The sequence below is a fragment of the Mobula hypostoma genome, chromosome 10, assembly GCF_963921235.1.
Source record: "Mobula hypostoma chromosome 10, sMobHyp1.1, whole genome shotgun sequence".
NCBI lineage: Eukaryota > Metazoa > Chordata > Chondrichthyes > Myliobatiformes > Myliobatidae > Mobula > Mobula hypostoma.
This window is the reverse complement of record NC_086106.1, coordinates 50,430,113-50,448,326: the sequence shown is the minus strand read 5'-3', so window position 1 is coordinate 50,448,326 and position 18,214 is coordinate 50,430,113. Positions and strand designations below refer to the sequence as shown.

The 18,214-nt window shown below is 39.6% G+C and overlaps 1 protein-coding gene across 2 annotated transcripts in view; it reads right to left on the bottom strand.

The window, feature by feature from the left end:
* Positions 1-18,214, bottom strand: part of LOC134352893 (U2 snRNP-associated SURP motif-containing protein-like) — a 99,542-nt gene that overhangs the window by 11,850 nt on the left and 69,478 nt on the right. For both annotated transcript variants that reach the window (XM_063060475.1, XM_063060474.1), the window contains one exon: positions 11,329-11,497. In XM_063060475.1, the coding sequence (XP_062916545.1) occupies positions 11,329-11,497 (169 nt within the window). The remainder of the gene's footprint in view (positions 1-11,328; positions 11,498-18,214) is intronic.

Below are 18,214 nucleotides of genomic sequence, written 5' to 3'. Positions count from 1 at the left end.
TCTGCTCCTATACCTCTCTAGCACTACGGTAAATGAGATAGAGTTGTGCTCACTACCTCTAAAGTGCTCTCCCACCGAGAGATCTGATATCCGACCAGGTTTACTTCCCAATACCAGATCATGTACAGCCTCTACTCTAGTTGGCTTATCTACATATTGCATCTGAAAACTTTCCTGAACATACCGTACCTAAAAAACTCGACCCCATCCAAATCCCTTGCTCTAAGAAGATGTCACTCAATATTAGGAAAGTTAAAATCACCCATCACAACAACCCTATTATTATTGTACAATTCCAAAATCTGCCTCCCCATCTACTCCTGAATTTCTCTGTTACTATTGGGGGTCCATAAAAAAACACCCAGTAGAGTTATTGTCCCCTTCCTGTTTCTGACTTCCACTCACAATGACTCAGTAGACAATCCCTCCATGACTTCCTCCTTTTCTGCAGCCGTGACACTATCCCTGATCAGCAGTGACACTCACCCACCTCTTATGCCTCCTTCCCTGTCCTTTATGAAACATCTAAAGTCCGGCACACTCAGTAACCATTCCTGTCCCTGAGTCATCCAAGTCTCTGTAATGGCCACAACATCACAGTTCCACGTATTGATCCATGTTCTAAGTTCATCCGCCTTGCTTATGATACTCCTTGCATTAAAATAGATACATCTCAAATCATATGGCTAAGCACTTTTTTGCTCTATCATCTGCCTATCCTTCCACATAAGCCCTCTACACGCTGTCACTACTTGTGCGCCAACCACCCCATCCGCTGCCTCTTCACTTCGGTTCCCATCCCCCTGCAAATCTACAAACCCCATTTCCAGAAAAGTTGGGATATTTTCCAAACTGCAATAAAAACAAAAATCTGTGATATGTTAATTCACATGAACCTTTATTTAACTGACAAAAATACAAAGAAAAGATTTTCAATAGTTTTACTGACCAACTTAACTGTATTTTGTAAATATACACAAATTTAGAATTTGATGGCTGTAACACACTCAACAAAAGTTGGGACAGAGTTAAAATAAGATTGAAAAGTGCACAGAATATTCAAGTAACACCAGTTTGGAAGACTCCACATTAAGCAGGCTAATTGGTAGCAGGTGACATATCATGACTGGGTATAAAAGTAGCGTCCATCAAAGGCTCAGTCTTTGCAAGCAAGAATGGGTCATGGCTCACCCCTTTGTGCCAAAATTCGTGACAGAATTGTTAGTCAGTTCAAAAGAAACATTTCTCAACGCAAGACTGCAAAGAATTAAGGTCTTTCAACATCTACAGTACATAATATTGTGAAAAGATTCAGAGAATTCAGAGACATCTCAGTGCGTAAAGGGCAAGGTCGGAAACCACTGTTGAATGCGCATGATCTTCGAGCCCTCAGGCGGCACTACCTAAGAAACCGTCATGCTACTGTGACAATTACAGCCACCTGGGCTCGGGAGTACTTCGGAAAACCATTGTCACTCAACACAGTCCATCGCTGCATCCAAAAATGCAACTTGAAACTGTATTACGCTAGGAGGAAGCCATACATCAACTCTATGCAGGAATGCCGGCAAGTTCTCTGAGCCCGAGCTCATCTCAGATGGACTGAAAGACTGTGGAACCGTGTGCTGTGGTCAGATGAGTCCACATTTCAGCTAGTTTTCGGAAAAAAACGGGCGTCCAGTTCTCCGTGCCAAAGATGAAAACGACCATCCAGATTGTTATCAGCGAAAGGTGCAAAAGCCAGCATCTGTGGTGGTATGGGGGTACATCAGTGCCCACAGCATGGGTGAGTTGCATGTATGTGAAGTTACCATTGACTCTGAGGCGTATATTAGGATTTTAGAGAGACATACGTTGCTATCAAGGCAACGTCTCTTCCCGCGACATCCATGCTTATTTCAGCAGGACAATGCCAGACCACATTCTGCACGGGCTACAACAGCGTGGCTTTGTAGACACAGAGAGCGTGTGCTTGACTGGCCTGCTGCCAGTCCAGATCTATCTCCTATTGAAAATGTATGGCGCATCATGAAGAGGAGAATCTGACAACGGAGACCACGGACTGTTGAGAAGTCTTATATCAAGCAAGAATGGACAAAATTTCGAATTGCAAATCTACTACAATTAGTATCCTCAGTTCCAAAACGATTAAAAAGTGTTATTAAAAGGAAAGGTGATGTGGAGACTTCCGGTAGAGCTCATGGAGTGAAGTCGTGTTCTTGACTCGCTCCATTACCTCTGAGTTTTTTTTCCTGTGATCAGCTATATTTAACTAACCACTAAGGCATCGACTTTTACAATAATCTGAAACAAATTGGGCTTTTTGATATTCGGATGCTTTTAAGGTCTGCTATGTCTAAGAACGGAAAAAATGGGAAAGACGGCAAACCTCCGGTTAGACCGAAAGGTACCGATCTCCCTCCGACTGAACCACCGTTGACTCTGAAAGCTCTATCGGATCTAATTCAAAGGGAAATTTCAACCTCTATAACAGAGCTGATTCGTGCGGAAATTTCAATTAATTTCCAGAAAATTGCAGACTCAATCGATAAAATGCAAATTCTGTCTTCACTAAGGAGGACATAAATAATCTTCCAGAAATAGTAAGGGACAGAGGGTCCAGTGAGATGGAGGAACTGAGCGAAATACATGTTAGTAGGGAAGTGGTGTTAGGTAAATTGAAGGGATTGAAGGCAGATAAATCCCCAGGGCCAGATGGTCTGCATCCCAGAGTGCTTAAGGAAGTGGCCCAAGAAATAGTGGATGCCTTAGTGATAATTTTTCAAAACTCGTTAGATTCTGGACTAGTTCCTGAGGATTGGAGGGTGGCTAATGTAACCCCACTTTTTAAAAAAGGAGGGAGAGAGAAACCGGGGAATTATAGGCCGGTTAGCCTAACGTCGGTGGTGGGGAAACTGCTGGAGTCAGTTATCAAGGATGTGATAACAGCACATTTGGAAAGCGGTGAAATGATCGGACAAAGTCAGCATGGATTTGTGAAAGGAAAATCATGTCTGACGAATCTCATAGAATTTTTTGAGGATGTAACTAGTAGAGTGGATAGGGGAGAACCAGTGGATGTGGTATATTTGGATTTTCAAAAGGCTTTTGACAAGGTCCCACATAGGAGATTAGTGTGCAAACTTAAAGCACACGGTATTGGGGGTAAGGTATTGGTGTGGGTGGAGAATTGGTTAGCAGACAGGAAGCAAAGAGTGGGAATAAACGGGACCTTTTCAGAATGGCAGGCGGTGACTAGTGGGGTACCGCAAGGCTCAGTGCTGGGACCCCAGTTGTTTACAATATATATTAATGACTTGGATGAGGGAATTAAATGCAGCATCTCCAAGTTTGCGGATGACACGAAGCTGGGTGGCAGTGTTAGCAGTGAGGAGGATGCTAAGAGGATGCAGGGTGACTTGGATAGGTTGGGTGAGTGGGCAAACTCATGGCAGATGCAATTTAATGTGGATAAATGTGAAGTTATCCACTTTGGTGGCAAAAATAGGAAAACAGATTATTATCTGAATGGTGGCCGATTAGGAAAAGGGGAGGTGCAACGAGACCTGGGTGTCATTATACACCAGTCATTGAAAGTGGGCATGCAGGTACAGCAGGCGGTGAAAAAGGCGAACGGTATGCTGGCATTTATAGCGAGAGGATTCGAGTACAGGAGCAGGGAGGTACTACTGCAGTTGTACAAGGCCTTGGTGAGACCACACCTGGAGTATTGTGTGCAGTTTTGGTCCCCTAATCTGAGGAAAGACATCTTTGCCATAGAGGGAGTACAAAGAAGGTTCACCAGATTGATTCCTGGGATGGCAGGTCTTTCATATGAAGAAAGACTGGATGAACTGGGCTTGTACTCGTTGGAATTTAGAAGATTGAGGGGGGATCTGATTGAAACGTATAAGATCCTAAAGGGATTGGACAGGCTAGATGCAGGAAGATTGTTCCCGATGTTGGGGAGGTCTAGAACGAGGGGTCACAGTTTGAGGATAGAGGGGAAGCCTTTTAGGACCGAGGTTAGGAAAAACTTCTTCACACAGAGAGTGGTGAATCTGTGGAATTCTCTGCCACAGCAAACTGTTGAGGCCAGTTCATTAGCTATGTTTAAAAGGAAGTTAGATATGGCCCTTGTGGCTTCAGGGGTCAGGGGGTATGGAGGGAAGGCTGGGTTCTGAGTTGGATGATCAGCCATGATCATAATAAATGGCGGTGCAGGCTCGAAGGGCCGAATGGCCTACTCCTGCACCTATTTTCTATGTTTCTATGTTTCTATCTATCACGGAACATCAGTCGGCTATATCTAATCTTCAAAAATCCACGCAACAAAATGAACTCAAGATGGAGAAAATTGAAGAAACAATTACTTCAATGAAGAAAAAACTGGACTTTCTGACTTTTAAAAACTCTGACTTAGAATCCAGAATGCGACGGCAGGATATTCGAATTATTGGTGTTCGTGAAGCTGTTGAATCTGACAACCCTATAAAGTTTTTTTCTCAACTTTTAAAGGATGCATTTCCTACCGTATTTCCTGATCAACCACCGTTATTGGATCGGGCTCACAGAGGTCCATCATATTCGTCTAAGTCAGATAAACCTCGACATGTCATTTTACGTTTTCATTACTTTCAAGACAAGGAGAAACTGCTTCGATTTGTTCGATCTAAAGGTTATATTGATTTTTTGGATCTTCAGTTCCGATTCGTGGAGGACTTCAGCAAACAGATTCGGGATCAACTGGTTCATTATAGATCTGTGATGTCTGAACTCTACAAGATGGATTTAAAACCAGCGCTGCTTTACCCTGCGCGTTTAAGGATTCGTACGCCTGACGGAGCCCTTCGTTTTTTTGAATCTCCATCGGATGCCCAGAGTTATCTGGATCAATTTTCACCTTCAACATCTTAATCGTAATTTTTAATTATCTCCGTTTGATCGGAGGTTGTGAATCTGTCGGGTTTAATTTTTGGTTGCTTTATATGGGCAGAAAAGTTTTTTTTTGATTAATTAATATGGTTGCCAAACTTTCTTTCTAACTGCGTCATTCCGTTCTTTTTCCTTGGGGATTATGGGTGGTTATTCCCTCAGCATTATTTCGTGTATTTCCTTTGAGGCCTTAAATTTTGTAGTCTTTAAATGTACTTTTTTCTGTAGGTTTTCCTAACTAGTTTATATTAATAATTTTGTTTCTTTTTTTTGGTTATCATAGAGTCTGTGGTCTGTTATGGTTTTCTTTATATTTTCTGGCTTTTTCTCTGTTTTATATCGTGTTTGTCTTAACTGATCTTTTTTTTATTCTTTTACTGTTTTATAATTAGCTGATCTTTTTTATATTTACACTTTTTTTAGTGAGCGTCTATCAGAAGTCATGGGGGTAGTTTTAGTGCTTGCTTCTTTCTGGCGGGTCTGCTTTAGATTTAGCCTTGGGGTCATAGGCTAGGGGGTGGTGGGAGTGGCTTCACGTTTTAGTTTTTTCCTTCTTGGGCTATTTACATTACTGAAGCATTGGTTGCGTTCTCCTACCCGTTATCTCTGGTCTGGTTTGTTCTGTTCCCTTTCCCAGTTCGTGGGTCGAACCTATCGTCAATCTTCTTTTTTGCGGGTTGACTTTAGGGTTTATGGAGTCTATTATTAATTTTGTCTCCTGGAATACTAATGGTCTTAATCATCCTATTAAAAGGAAAAAAGTTTTTAAAGTATTCCGGAGTCTTAAAGCACATGTTCTATTTTTACAAGAGACCCATGTGCGGAGGAGGGACAGACTACGTTTTTTTAAATTCTGGAAGGGATAACAGTTTCATTCGAATTCTAACGCTAAGATTCGAGGCGTCTCTATTTTTATAGACTCCTCAGTTACTTTTGTACAACATGATATTATCTCTGATCCGAATGGTAGATTTCTACTGGTTAGTGGTCTACTATTCAATAAAAAGGTAGTTTTGGTTAACATTTATGCTCCCAATATGGACTGTCCGGAATTTTATAAATCATTATTTAATCGGTTCCCGAATTTGAATGAGTTTTCATTGATCTGGGGCGGCGATCTTAATACTTGCTTATCTCCAGTTTTGGACCGTTCGGCTCCTCTATGGACCTTACCCAATAAATCTGCAACTTTGATTAATTCATTCCACTCTGACTCTGGGTCGATGGACATTTGGCGTTTTTTGCATCCTCAGGAAAAAGATTTTTCTTTTTTTTCACATGTTCACCATTCCTATTCAAGAATTGATTATTTTTTTATTGACTCTCGGCTTATCTCTTCAGTGATTAAATGTGATTATGATTCTATAACCATTTCGGATCATGCTCCACTTAAGCTTTCTATTAAAATTCAGGTCAGTACACAAAATAATAGACAATGGCGTTTTAATTCGTTGCTGCTTCAGGACTCGGATTTTGTTAACTTTATGAATGAACAGATTGATCTCTTTTTTTCAATCAACTACACAGAGGATATTTCTGTGAACATTCTTTGGGATACTTTTAAAGCTTATATTCGTGGTCAGATTATCTCGTATTCTGCTGCTTTGAGGAAGAAGTTGAAGCAGGAGGAGTTGGTAATTGTGGATAAGATTAAGGAAATTGATAAGAAATATGTTACAGCTCCCTCTGAGGAGTTGTATAAACAAAGAACTGAACTTCAAATGGAACAGAGTTTATTACTTTCGTCCTCGATTGTAAACCAATTAAAGAAAACAAGAAGTGAATTTTATGTACGCAGTGACAAAGTTGGTAAACTGTTGGCTAACCAACTGAAGTCTAATTATACTAAATCTCAAATTAACCAGATTTATAATCAAAATGATCGACTGATATTTGATCATGCGGAGATCAATCAAACCTTCTTTGATTTTTATTCTTCCTTATATCAATCTGAGTCTTTGCGAGACTCTAAATATATGAATGACTTTTTAGATAACCTAGATTTCCCTGAGATTTCTTGATATGCTTGATACTCCCATTACTATTGATGAGATTAAGAATGTTATTTCCTCTATGAACTTGGGGAAAGCTCCTGGCCCTGATGGGTTTACCGTGGAATTTTATAAGTTTTCTGCACCTTCATTAATCCCTTGGTTCTGTAGGGTTTTGGAGGCTTCATTAAAACTTGGTAAACTTCCTGAATCTTTTTATAGAGCATCAATCTCTCTAATATTAAAGAAGGATAAAGACCCTGCTCAATGTGCATCTTAAAGACCAATATCTTTATTAAATGTTGATTCTAAAATTTTTTCTAAATTATTAGCAAACAGATTAGAAAAAGTACTCCCTTTTATTATTTCGGAAGACCAAACGGGTTTTATTAAAGGTCGTTACTCTTTCTGTAACATTCGCACACTGTTAAATATTGTTTATACCCCCATCAAAATGTTCCTGACTGTGTTATCTCTTTAGATGCTGAAAAAGCTTTTGATAGAGTAGATTGGCCTTACTTATTTAAGGTGCTTGAAATGTTTAATTTTAGCTCGAAATTTATATCCTGGATTAAACTGTTATATCATTCTCCTATGGCCTCGGTCCGTACTAACTCTTTAAGCTCACCCTTTTTCCCTCTTTTTCGAGGTACTCAACGAGGTTGTCCTCTTAGTCCTTTATTATTTGATATTGCATTAGAACCTCTTGCAATTGCCATTCGAGAATCTCCAAATATTATTGGGATAACTCGGGGCTTAAAGTCCCATAAAATATCACTCTATGCTGATGACTTACTTTTATACATTTCTAATCCTCAAAAATCTATCCCTGCTGCTTTAGATTTATTAGCACAATTTAGTCTTTTTTCAGGTTATAAATTAAATCTTAGTAAGAGTGAACTTTTTCCGATTAATAAACAACTTCCCTTGTATCATAACTTACTGTTTAAATTGATTAATAATTATTTCTCATATCCTGGGATTAAAATTACTTGTAAATACAAAGATTTATTTAAGATTAATTTTTTACCCTTAATTGATCATATTACTCAACTTTCAACTAAATGGTTTCCATTATATTTAACTTTGATTGGTCGTATTAATGCAGTTAAGATGTTTACTCTGCCAAAATTTTTATATATATTTCAGGCATTACCGATTTTTGTTCCAAAATCCTTTTTTTGATAAAGTTGACTCTAAAATTTCTTCATTTATTTGGCAAAATAAAAACCCGAGATTGGGTAAAATACATTTACAGAAAGCCAAGAGAGATGGAGGTCTAGCATTAGCTAACTTTAGATTCTATTATTGGGCAATTAATATTCGACATATGAAATTTTGGTTACTTGACCAAGATACACTATCCATTCCTAAATGGGTAGTATTGGAATTACAATCTGCTCAGGGCTATGCACTTGGCTCTATTTTAGGTTCCTCTCTTCCTTTTGATTTGAAACGCCTCAAACTGGTCTTTAACCCGATAGTTAAATATACCTTGCGTATTTGGTTTCAATTCAGAACATTTTTTGATCTCAACCAATTTGGGCTAGCGATCCCTATTTTAGGTAACATATTTTTTCCTCCCTCTTTCACGGATCGTGCGTTTCAAATTTGGAAGACTAAGGGTATTTCACAGTTTTTGGATTTATTTTTAGATGGTTCCCTTATGTCTTTTGAACAATTATCTAATAAATGTAATTTACCAAGAATACATTTTTTCAGATATCTCCAAGTTAGAAATTTCCTAAGTACTATACTTTCTTCCTTTCCAATGCTCCCTCCTACATGTATTTTAGATATTATAATTAACCTTAATCCATGTCAAAAAGGTGCAACGGCTATTATTTATAATATTATTATGAAACTTAGGAAAGCTCCATTTGATAAGATTAGGTCAGATTGGGAACAAGAATTGGGTTCTATTATTTCCGTGGATGACTGGGGGCAGATTTTACAATTAGTCAATACTTCCTCTATCTGTGCTAAACATTCCCTAATTCAATTTAAAGTTGTTCATAGAGCACATATGTCCAAAGATAAATTAGCTCATTTTTATTCTCATATTAATCCTTTTTGTGATAGATGTCTGGAGCAGATAGCCTCTTTAACTCATATGTTTTGGTCTTGTCCTACTCTGGAAACTTTTTGGAGAGACATTTTTAATATTATCTCAAAGGTATTGAATATAGATATCTCTCCTCATCCTATTACTGCTATCTTTGGATTACCTAAAATTTCCAGTAATCTTTCCCCTTCAGCCCGTAGAATGATTGCATTTCTTACTTTAATGGCGAAAAGATGTATCTTATAACATTGGAAAGAGCTTAATGCTCCAACTACCTTTTTTTGGTTTTCCCAGACGATATTATGCTTAAATTTGGAGAAAATTAGAAGTAATCTTTATGATTCCTCACTTAAATTTGATCAGACCTGGAGATCTTTTATTCAATATTTTCATTTAATGTAATTTTTTCTCTTTTGTTCCATATTTATATTCCCTTCTTGCCTTTTTTTAAAACTGTTTTTAATGGAGGTCGGGTTTGAGGACGTGATTTTAAGTTCTTTAACTCTACCTGTTTCCAAGTTAGCCCATTGCTTTGTTTTGCTTTTAGTTTAGTTGCACAGTGGGTTTTTTTTTGGGGTCTTTTTTTGGGGTTTTTTTCCTTTTCTCTATTGATATATATATATATATATAAAAATTAGTATACTATTATTTTACCATATTATTTTATGTTTAAATTGCACTATTTGTATCAATTTTTTTCTTCTGTATTAATATTTCCTGTAATTTCTAACAGTGTATTAGTGCCTTTATGGTTTACCCTTTGTATACTTACTCAATAAAAAGATTTAAAAAGAAAGAAAAGGAAAGGTGATGTAACACAATGGTAAACATGCCTCTGTCCCAACTTTTGTTGAGTGTGTTGTAGCCATCAAACTCTAAATTTGTGTATGTTTACAAAATACAATTAAGTTGGTCAGTAAAACTATTGAAAATCTTTCAAAAGGTTCACGTGAATTAACGTATCACAGATTTTTGTTTTTATTGCATTTTGGAAAATATCCCAACTTTTCTGGAAATGGGGTTTTTCCCCAATAACATTAGCAAACCTCCCTCCCAGGATATTGGTTCCCCTCAAGTTCAGGTGTAACCCCACCCACATGTACAGGTCACCCCTTCCTCAGAAAAGGTTCCAATGATCCAAGAACCTGAATTCCTCACCCCGGGAACCATCTTCTCAGCCACTCATTCATCTGCGCCATCTTCCTGTTCTGACCTTCCCTAGCTTGTGGCACTGGGAATAATCTGCAGATTACCACCTTGGAGGTCCTGCTCTTCGGTCTCCTTCCTAACTCTCTAAACTTACAGTACAGGACCTCTACTCCACTCCTGCATGTACCAACATGTACCATGACCTCCGGCTGCTCACCCTCCCCTTCAAGAATATTCTGCAACCACTCAGAGACACCCTGGACCCTAGCATCCAGGAGGCCACACACTATCCTGGTATCTTTTTTGCTGTCGCAGAATCTCCTATCTGTCCCCCTAACTATCGAGTACCCCTATGACTATCGCTCTGCCAAACCATCCTACCTTTCTGAGGCTCAGAGCCAACCAGAGTGCTATTGGTCTGGGGTAACTTCTGGTTACTCACATTCCCCCTTAAGAATGCAATGGACTCAATCAGAGACACATTTGGTCCTGGCATTTGGGTCAGAGATGTCTCAGATCACAAAAACATGTAATATCTGAATTTAACAATTGAAAAACTGAAAATATACCCAAAGTCAGAAACCTCATTTTGTATCCAGAGAACGTAAACACGAGGAATTCTGCAGATGCTGGAAATTCAAGCAACACACATCAAATTTGCTGGTGAACGCAGCAGGCCAGGCAGCATCTCTAGGAAGAGGTACATTGTCGACGTTTCGAAGGGGCTCGGCCCAAAACGTCGACAATGTACCTCTTCCTAGAGATGCTGCCTGGCCTGCTGCGTTCACCAGCAAATTTGATGTATATTGCTTGTATCCAGAGAAACTTGTTTCATTCTTCTTAAGTCCTATGTTAGGAGACAATCCCATTCCTCTTCCTTCCTCTCTTCCAACACTAAATCTGTTGCCAAGCCACTTTCATTTAGAATGTCTTACTTTACACATTACAAATCCAGACTACTGGAGGATACAGGCAAATGCTGCTCTCCTATACTTGCTCAGATTGGGATCTGTGTCAATTCCTTCAGCCTTGTTCCTAGTCTACTTTTAAATCAGTTGTCATACAGATACCTGTCATTTTTAAAATGATTCTCCAAACCAGCAGTGATCATAATTTGACAATTCATTGACCCTCAAAAAAATTTATGCCACAGCCAAGATTTATACATAAGCTCAGTTCAACACTTACTTCAATTTCTCGCAGTTTGGCACGTTTCTCTTCATACACTTCTAACCTTTTTTGAGATCTGGATTCACTAGGCTCTTCCTTTGGTAATAAGTTGTCCATCTCAAAATCATCCTCATCTTCTTCCTCTTCCTCTTCCTCCTCCTCCTCCAATTCATCTTTCATTTCTTTCCTGTGAATAAGAAACAGACTTCAATGAATTCTGAAAATTAATGTTTAATAAAAGCCTGGTTATTCTGTATTTCACTAATTGTTACATTCTGGTTAAACGCACTATAAGTTCTCAATGCTGAGGGTGCTCCTGTGCCGAGGACAGGGCAGTACTGAGGAGAGCCCCAGGCTGACTGTGTGCTCACTAGCATAATTTATAAAACAGTACCACAAATCAGCCATGTGCTGGTTTACAGATGGGGAACACACACAAAATGCTGGAGGAACTCAGCAGGCCAAGCAGCATCTAGGAAAAGAGTAGTCAACGTTTTGGGCCGAAACCCTTCGGCAGAACTAGAGAAAAAAAGAGCTGAGAAGTAGATTGCCTTTTTTCAGCCTGAAACTGTACTCTTTTTGTGTAGCTTTCTAAATCTACTCAGCTTTTTTTCTCCAGTCATACCTACTACCCCTCAGTCTCCGGGCTCTTGAACCAGTGAGGTAACTTTGCTCGCCCATCACTGAACTGTTCCCATAACCTACTTACTTTCAAGGACTATTTATCTCAAGTTCTCAATATTTATTGCTTACAAATTTATTATTTTTTCTTTTGTATTTGCACAGTTTGGTATCTTGCACATTGGTTATTTGTCCATCCTGATGGGTGCGGTATTTCGTTCATTCTATTACGTTTCTTGAATTTACTGAGTATGCCCGCAAGAAAACAAATCTCAGGGTTGTACTGTATATGGTGATATATATGTACTTTGATAATAAATTTACTTTGAACAATCAACCCGTGATGCCACTTTCAATGAATTATGAAGCTGTATTCCCAGATTCCTCTGTTCTACCACAGTCCTCAGTGCCCTACCACTCACTATGTAAGTCCTACCCTGGTTCGTCCTCTTAAAGTGCAAAACCTCACATTTATCTGCATTAAATTTATTTTTCCAGCTAATCCAGATTCCACTGCAAGGTTTGATAGTCTTTCTTGTTGTCCACTACACTCTCAGTCTTGCTATCAACCACAAATTTGTTGATCCAGTTTGTTGAAATAGATGACAAACAACACCGGAACCAGCACTGATCATTGCAGCACACCATTAGTCACAAGCCTCCGGTCAGATATCAATAAAACGGCATCTGCTACCACTCTCTCTCTCCTCACCCTCTAAGCCAGAGACCGAACCTTCTTGACCAACCTCTCATGCAGGACTTCCCAAAAGGCCTTGCTAAAGTCCATGTAGACAACACCCACTGCCTTGCCTTCATCGTTTCTGGTAACTTCCTCGAAAAACTCTATAATTGGTTAGACATGAACTACCACACATAAAGCCATGTTGACTATCCCTAATCAGTCCCTTCCAATAGCTTATCCACTACTGATGACAGGCTCCTTGGCCTATAATTTCCTGGCTCATTCTTAGACTCTTTCTTCAGTAATGGAACAGCATTAACTATCCTCCAATCCTCCAGCAGCTCATCTATAGCTAAGGATGTTTTAACTATCTCTGCTAAGGCACCAGCAATTTCTGCACTTGCCTCCCACAAGATCGGAGAAAACCCTTGTCAGGTCTGAGGATTTATCCACCTTAATTTGGCTCAAGACAGCAAATACCTCCTCCTCTATAATCTGTATATAGCCCATGACCTCATTGCTGCTCTGACCACTTCTAAAGACTATGTGTCCAACTCCAAGTAAATAAAGATGCAAAAAAATTCATCTAAGATCTCTCCCATCCCTTTCAGCGCCTCGCAGAGTGGACATCTCTGATTTTCTAGGGAACCAATTTTGCCCTTTGCTATACTTTTGTTATTAATAAATCAGTAGAAGCCTTTGGGATTCAACTTATTTGCTGCAGCAAACCCATGCCTTCTTTTAGCCCTTCTGATTTTTCGCATAAATATTCTCTTGCATTTCTTATACTCAAGTACCCATTTGCTCCTTCCTGCCTATTCCTGCTATGCACCTGCTTCTTTTTCTTAACCATGGCATCAATATCTCTCGAAAACCAAGATTCCCTAAACCTGGTCCCCTTGCTTTTTATTCTGACAGGAACATACAAACTCTGTACGTCCAAAATTTCCACTCTTGTAGGCCTCCCACTTACCACATACACCTTTGCAGGAAAATAACCTGCCCCAATCCACACCTGCCAGATCCTTTCTGATACCATCAAAACTGGCCTTTCTCCAATTTAGAATCTCAACCCATGGACCAAATCTATCCACGGGGAAACTTTTTCATGCAGAGGGTGCTGCATACATGGAACGTGCTGCCAGAGGAAGTAGTTGAGGCAAATACAATTTAAAAAGCATTTGGCGAAGTACAGTGCCTATAAAAAGTATTCACCCCCTTGGAAGTTGTCATGTTTTATTGTTTTAACAACATTGAATCACAGTGGATTTATTTGGCTTTTTTGATACTGATCAACAGATAAGACTCTTTCGTGTCAAAGTGAAAACAGATATCTACAAAGTGACCTAAACACAAAATAATTGATTGCATAAGTATTCACCCCCTTTAATATGACACACCAAATCATCACTGGTGCAACCAAATGGTTTTAGAAATCACTTGATTAACAGAGATCACTAATGTACAGTCAAGGTGTTTCAATTGATTATAGTAAAAATACACCAGTATCTGGAAGGTCCAACTGCTGGTGAGTCAGTATCCTGGCAAAAATCCATGAAGACAAAAGAACACTCCAAGCAACTCTGCAAAAAGGTTATTGAAAAGCACAAGTCAGGAGAGGGATACAAAATTTCCAAGTCACTGAATATCCCTTGGAGTACAGTTAAGTCAATCATTGAGAAATGGAAAGAATATGGCACAGCTGTAAATCTGCCTAAAGCAGGCAGTCCTCAAATACTGAGTGACTGTACAGGAAGGGGACTAGTGAGAGAGGCCACCAAGTGACCTATGACAGCTCTGGAGGAGTTACAAGCTTCAGTGGCTGAAATGCAAAAGACTGCATATACAACAACTGTTACCTGGGTGTTTCACCAGTCGCAGCTTTATGGGAGAGTGGCAAAGAGAAAGCCACTGTTGGAAAAAAAAACTCACATGAACTCTCAGCTACAGTTTGCCAGAAGGCATGTAGAAGTCTCTGAATTCAACTGGAAGAAGGTTCTATGATTTGATGGAACCAAAATTGAGCTTTTTGGCCAACAGACTAAACACAATGTTTGGCATAAACCTAACACAGCACAGCATCAAAAACACATACCATCCCTACCGTGAAGTATGGTGGTGGCTGCATCATGCTGTGGAGATGCTTCACTGCAGCAGGCCCTAGAAGGCTTGTGAAGGTAGACAGTAAAAATCAATGCACCAAAATACAGGGATATCCTGGAGGAAAACCTGATGCAGTCTGCAAGAGAACTGCGACTTAGGAGAAGATCTGCTTCCCAGCAAGACAATGACCCTAAGCATAAAGTCAAAAACCTATTCAAACAGACTCAAAGCTGTAATTGCGGCCAAAGGTGCACCTACTAAATACTGACTTGAAGGGGGTGAGTAATACTGCAATCAATTATTTTGTGTTTAATAGTTGCAATAAATTTAGACCAATTTGTAGAAAATTGTTTTCACTTCGACACAAAAAAATCTTTTCTGTTGACTAGTGCAAAAAAAAAGCCGTATTAAATCCACTGTGATTCAATGTTATAAAACAATAAAACATGAAAACATCCGGGGGTGGGGGGGGGGCGAATACTTCCTACAGGCACTATATGTGGATAGGAAAGGTTTAGTGGTCAACAGCAGGGAAAATTGGACTAGCTGAGGTAATCACTTTGATTGGCATGGACAAGTCAGGCTGAAGGGCCTGTTTCTGTACTCTGTTACTCTATGACGGCCAATCAACCTATCAATCCATATATCATGGGATGTGGGAGGAAACTAGAGCACTTGGGGAAAATCCATATTGTTCCAGGAAAAACATACAAACTCCACAAAGCGGCATCAGCTGAGGGACAGGATTGCATTCAGGTCTTGGCACTAAAGTTGTACCTCCCTAGCTGTATTACTATGTACCAATGACATCCTGCAATTATTTCCTTAAAAAAATAAAGAATTTTATAATGTAACAATATGACTGCACCAATGTTATGAACATCTATTAAGACCATAAGGCACAGGAGCCAGAGGGTGGTAAATCTGTGAAACTGTTTGCCACAGGCAGCTGTGGAGGCCAAGTCTTTACATATATTTAAGGCAGGGGTTGATAGATTCTCGAATAGTTAGGGCATGAAGGGAGAAGGCAGGAATTTGGGGCTGAGGAAAAAATTGGATCAGCCATGATGAAATGCTGAAGAGAGTCGATGGACCAAATGCCCTAATTCTGCCCATCGAGTCTGCTCCGCCATTCCATTATGGCAGACTTATTACCCCTCTGTATCCAGAGAGCCGTGCCTGTCATGGCTCAGCACTGCCTTCTACCTGATCGGAAGGCACATCACATGCCAGTCAACATTTCACCCCTCCCAAATAATCAAGGCACACAAAACCATTGGCCACCTTAATTGGATTAACCCATCTAGCACCAAGCCGTTGGCCCCCTGGTGAATCACCTGGGCTGGACCGTCCAGACCCCTGACCTATAAAGGGTACTATGTGAGCTTAGCTCGCTCTCTTTTTTGCCATCATCGAGGGACCACCCTGCATCACTCCAGGCTGAAGACTGCAGAACAGTGCTGGAGACATGTGGTGAGCTGTGCATTGAATAGGGTTTTGGGAGCATTTATTGTTGTCCCTGTAGCAGAGAGCCATGACTGCCCATAGTCAAGGGGTGGTAGGTATCGTAGTTACTTTTCCCTTGCTTGTATATGTACCTGTACTCTGTCCCCACACTGTTTTCCCATGTATTGTACTGCCAACCCGACTTTTCCCACACCCATCTATTCTAAGCGTGTTCGTGCGAATATTGTAGCCGCTTGTGTTGTTCCCAAGCTCTTCTCCCCTTGTAAATAAACTCCTCATTATTAAAACTGTGTGTCCAGAATCCTTGCCTTTGAGACCCAAAGAATCTGTCTCATTTCTATCACAACACCCTCTCAACTCCATTCTCCTACCTTCTCCCCATAACCTTTGTCGCCCTGATTAATCAAGAACCTATCAACCCCACCTTAAATATCACTTGGCCTGCACAACCATTTGTGGCAATGAATTTCACAGATTCACCACCCTCTGGCTAAAGAAATTTTTCCTAATCTCTGTTCTAAATTGATGTCCCTCTATTCTGAGTCTATATCCTCTGGTCCTAGACTCCCCCAATATAGAAAACATCAACTCTATCTATGCCTTTCAATATTTGGTATATTTTAGTAAAATCCCTCTTCATTCTTCTAAACTCCACTGAGTATAGGTCCAGAGCCATCAAATTCCCCTTATATTTTAACCCTTTCATTCCTGGGATCATTCTCCTCAACCTCCTGTGGACTCTCTTCAATGCCAGCACAGCTTTTCTCAAATTTAAGGAGCCCAAAATTGCTCATAATATTCCTAGTGCAATTTGACCATTGCCTTATAAAGCCTCAATATTACACCCTTGCTTTTGTATTCGACTCCTCTCAAAATGAACGCTAACATTGCATTTGCTTTCCTTACCACCAACAACCTGGAAGTTGACCATTAGGGAATACTGCATGAGGGCTCCCAAGTCCCTTTGCACCTCTGATTTTTGAATTTTCTCCCCATTTAGAAAATAGTCCACACCTTTATTCTTTCTACCAAAGTGCATGACCATGCATTTCCCTCCACTATCTTCCACCTGCCATTTCTTTGCCCATTCTCCCAATCCAAGTCCTTCTGCACTCTACTTCCTCTTCACTACCTGCCCCTCCACCTACCTTCATATCGTCCATAACCATGACCACGTAGCTTAATCCAAATCATCGTCTTTTCAGCTTCCTAAACACCTTCTCCTTAGTAATAGATTACTAAGTAATCTCTTAGTTAAAGAGATGAGTTATTAACTTCAAACTTTCTACATTTTCCTCAAAGTTGAACTGCATGTGCATGTAACGACAGCTGTATAACTCATCTGCTTCTACCTTAGGCCACAAACTTATCAATCACCCCTGCTGTGGACACTTTCTGGAGGTCCAAGATCCGTATGTTCCACGATCGCTGGACTAAGTGTGTAAATGTAGGGGGGACTATGTTGAAAAATAAATGTGCTAGGTTTTCTAAAATTTGACTCCTTCTACCTTAGGCTACGCACTTATCAATCACCCCTCATAAATATACAGGAGGTAGCTCAAAAATGGAAATTCTCTTTCTTGCTCAAATCTCTTTTGATTACTTTGTCCTTCAGCAACTTCTAAACCTATATTTATTACTCCTGCAGAACATCCTTTTCATTTACAAAGCCCAAAGTGATAAGTGAAAGAAAATTAATAACCTAAGCATTAGATATGTAAGCTTATGTAATAGAAGATGGAAATCATTTTAAATAACACTGGAAATGTGATATAAGAGTGAGATGGAATTGCTCAAGGTCCAAGGGCTTGTCGATACAAAATGCCTTTGGAGGAGCATTTTAATAATTGGGATATCGATATTCTAATCCATCCTATTGAAACAATAATTACACCAGCAATTAACAAAACTGAAATTAACATTACATTGACATTATACTGTTTGAATATGCACATCTGAGAAAAAAGATGTTCATAGATATGCAAGTCACATTTACAAGTCATTTTACTGCCAAAGAAACATGAAGAATTC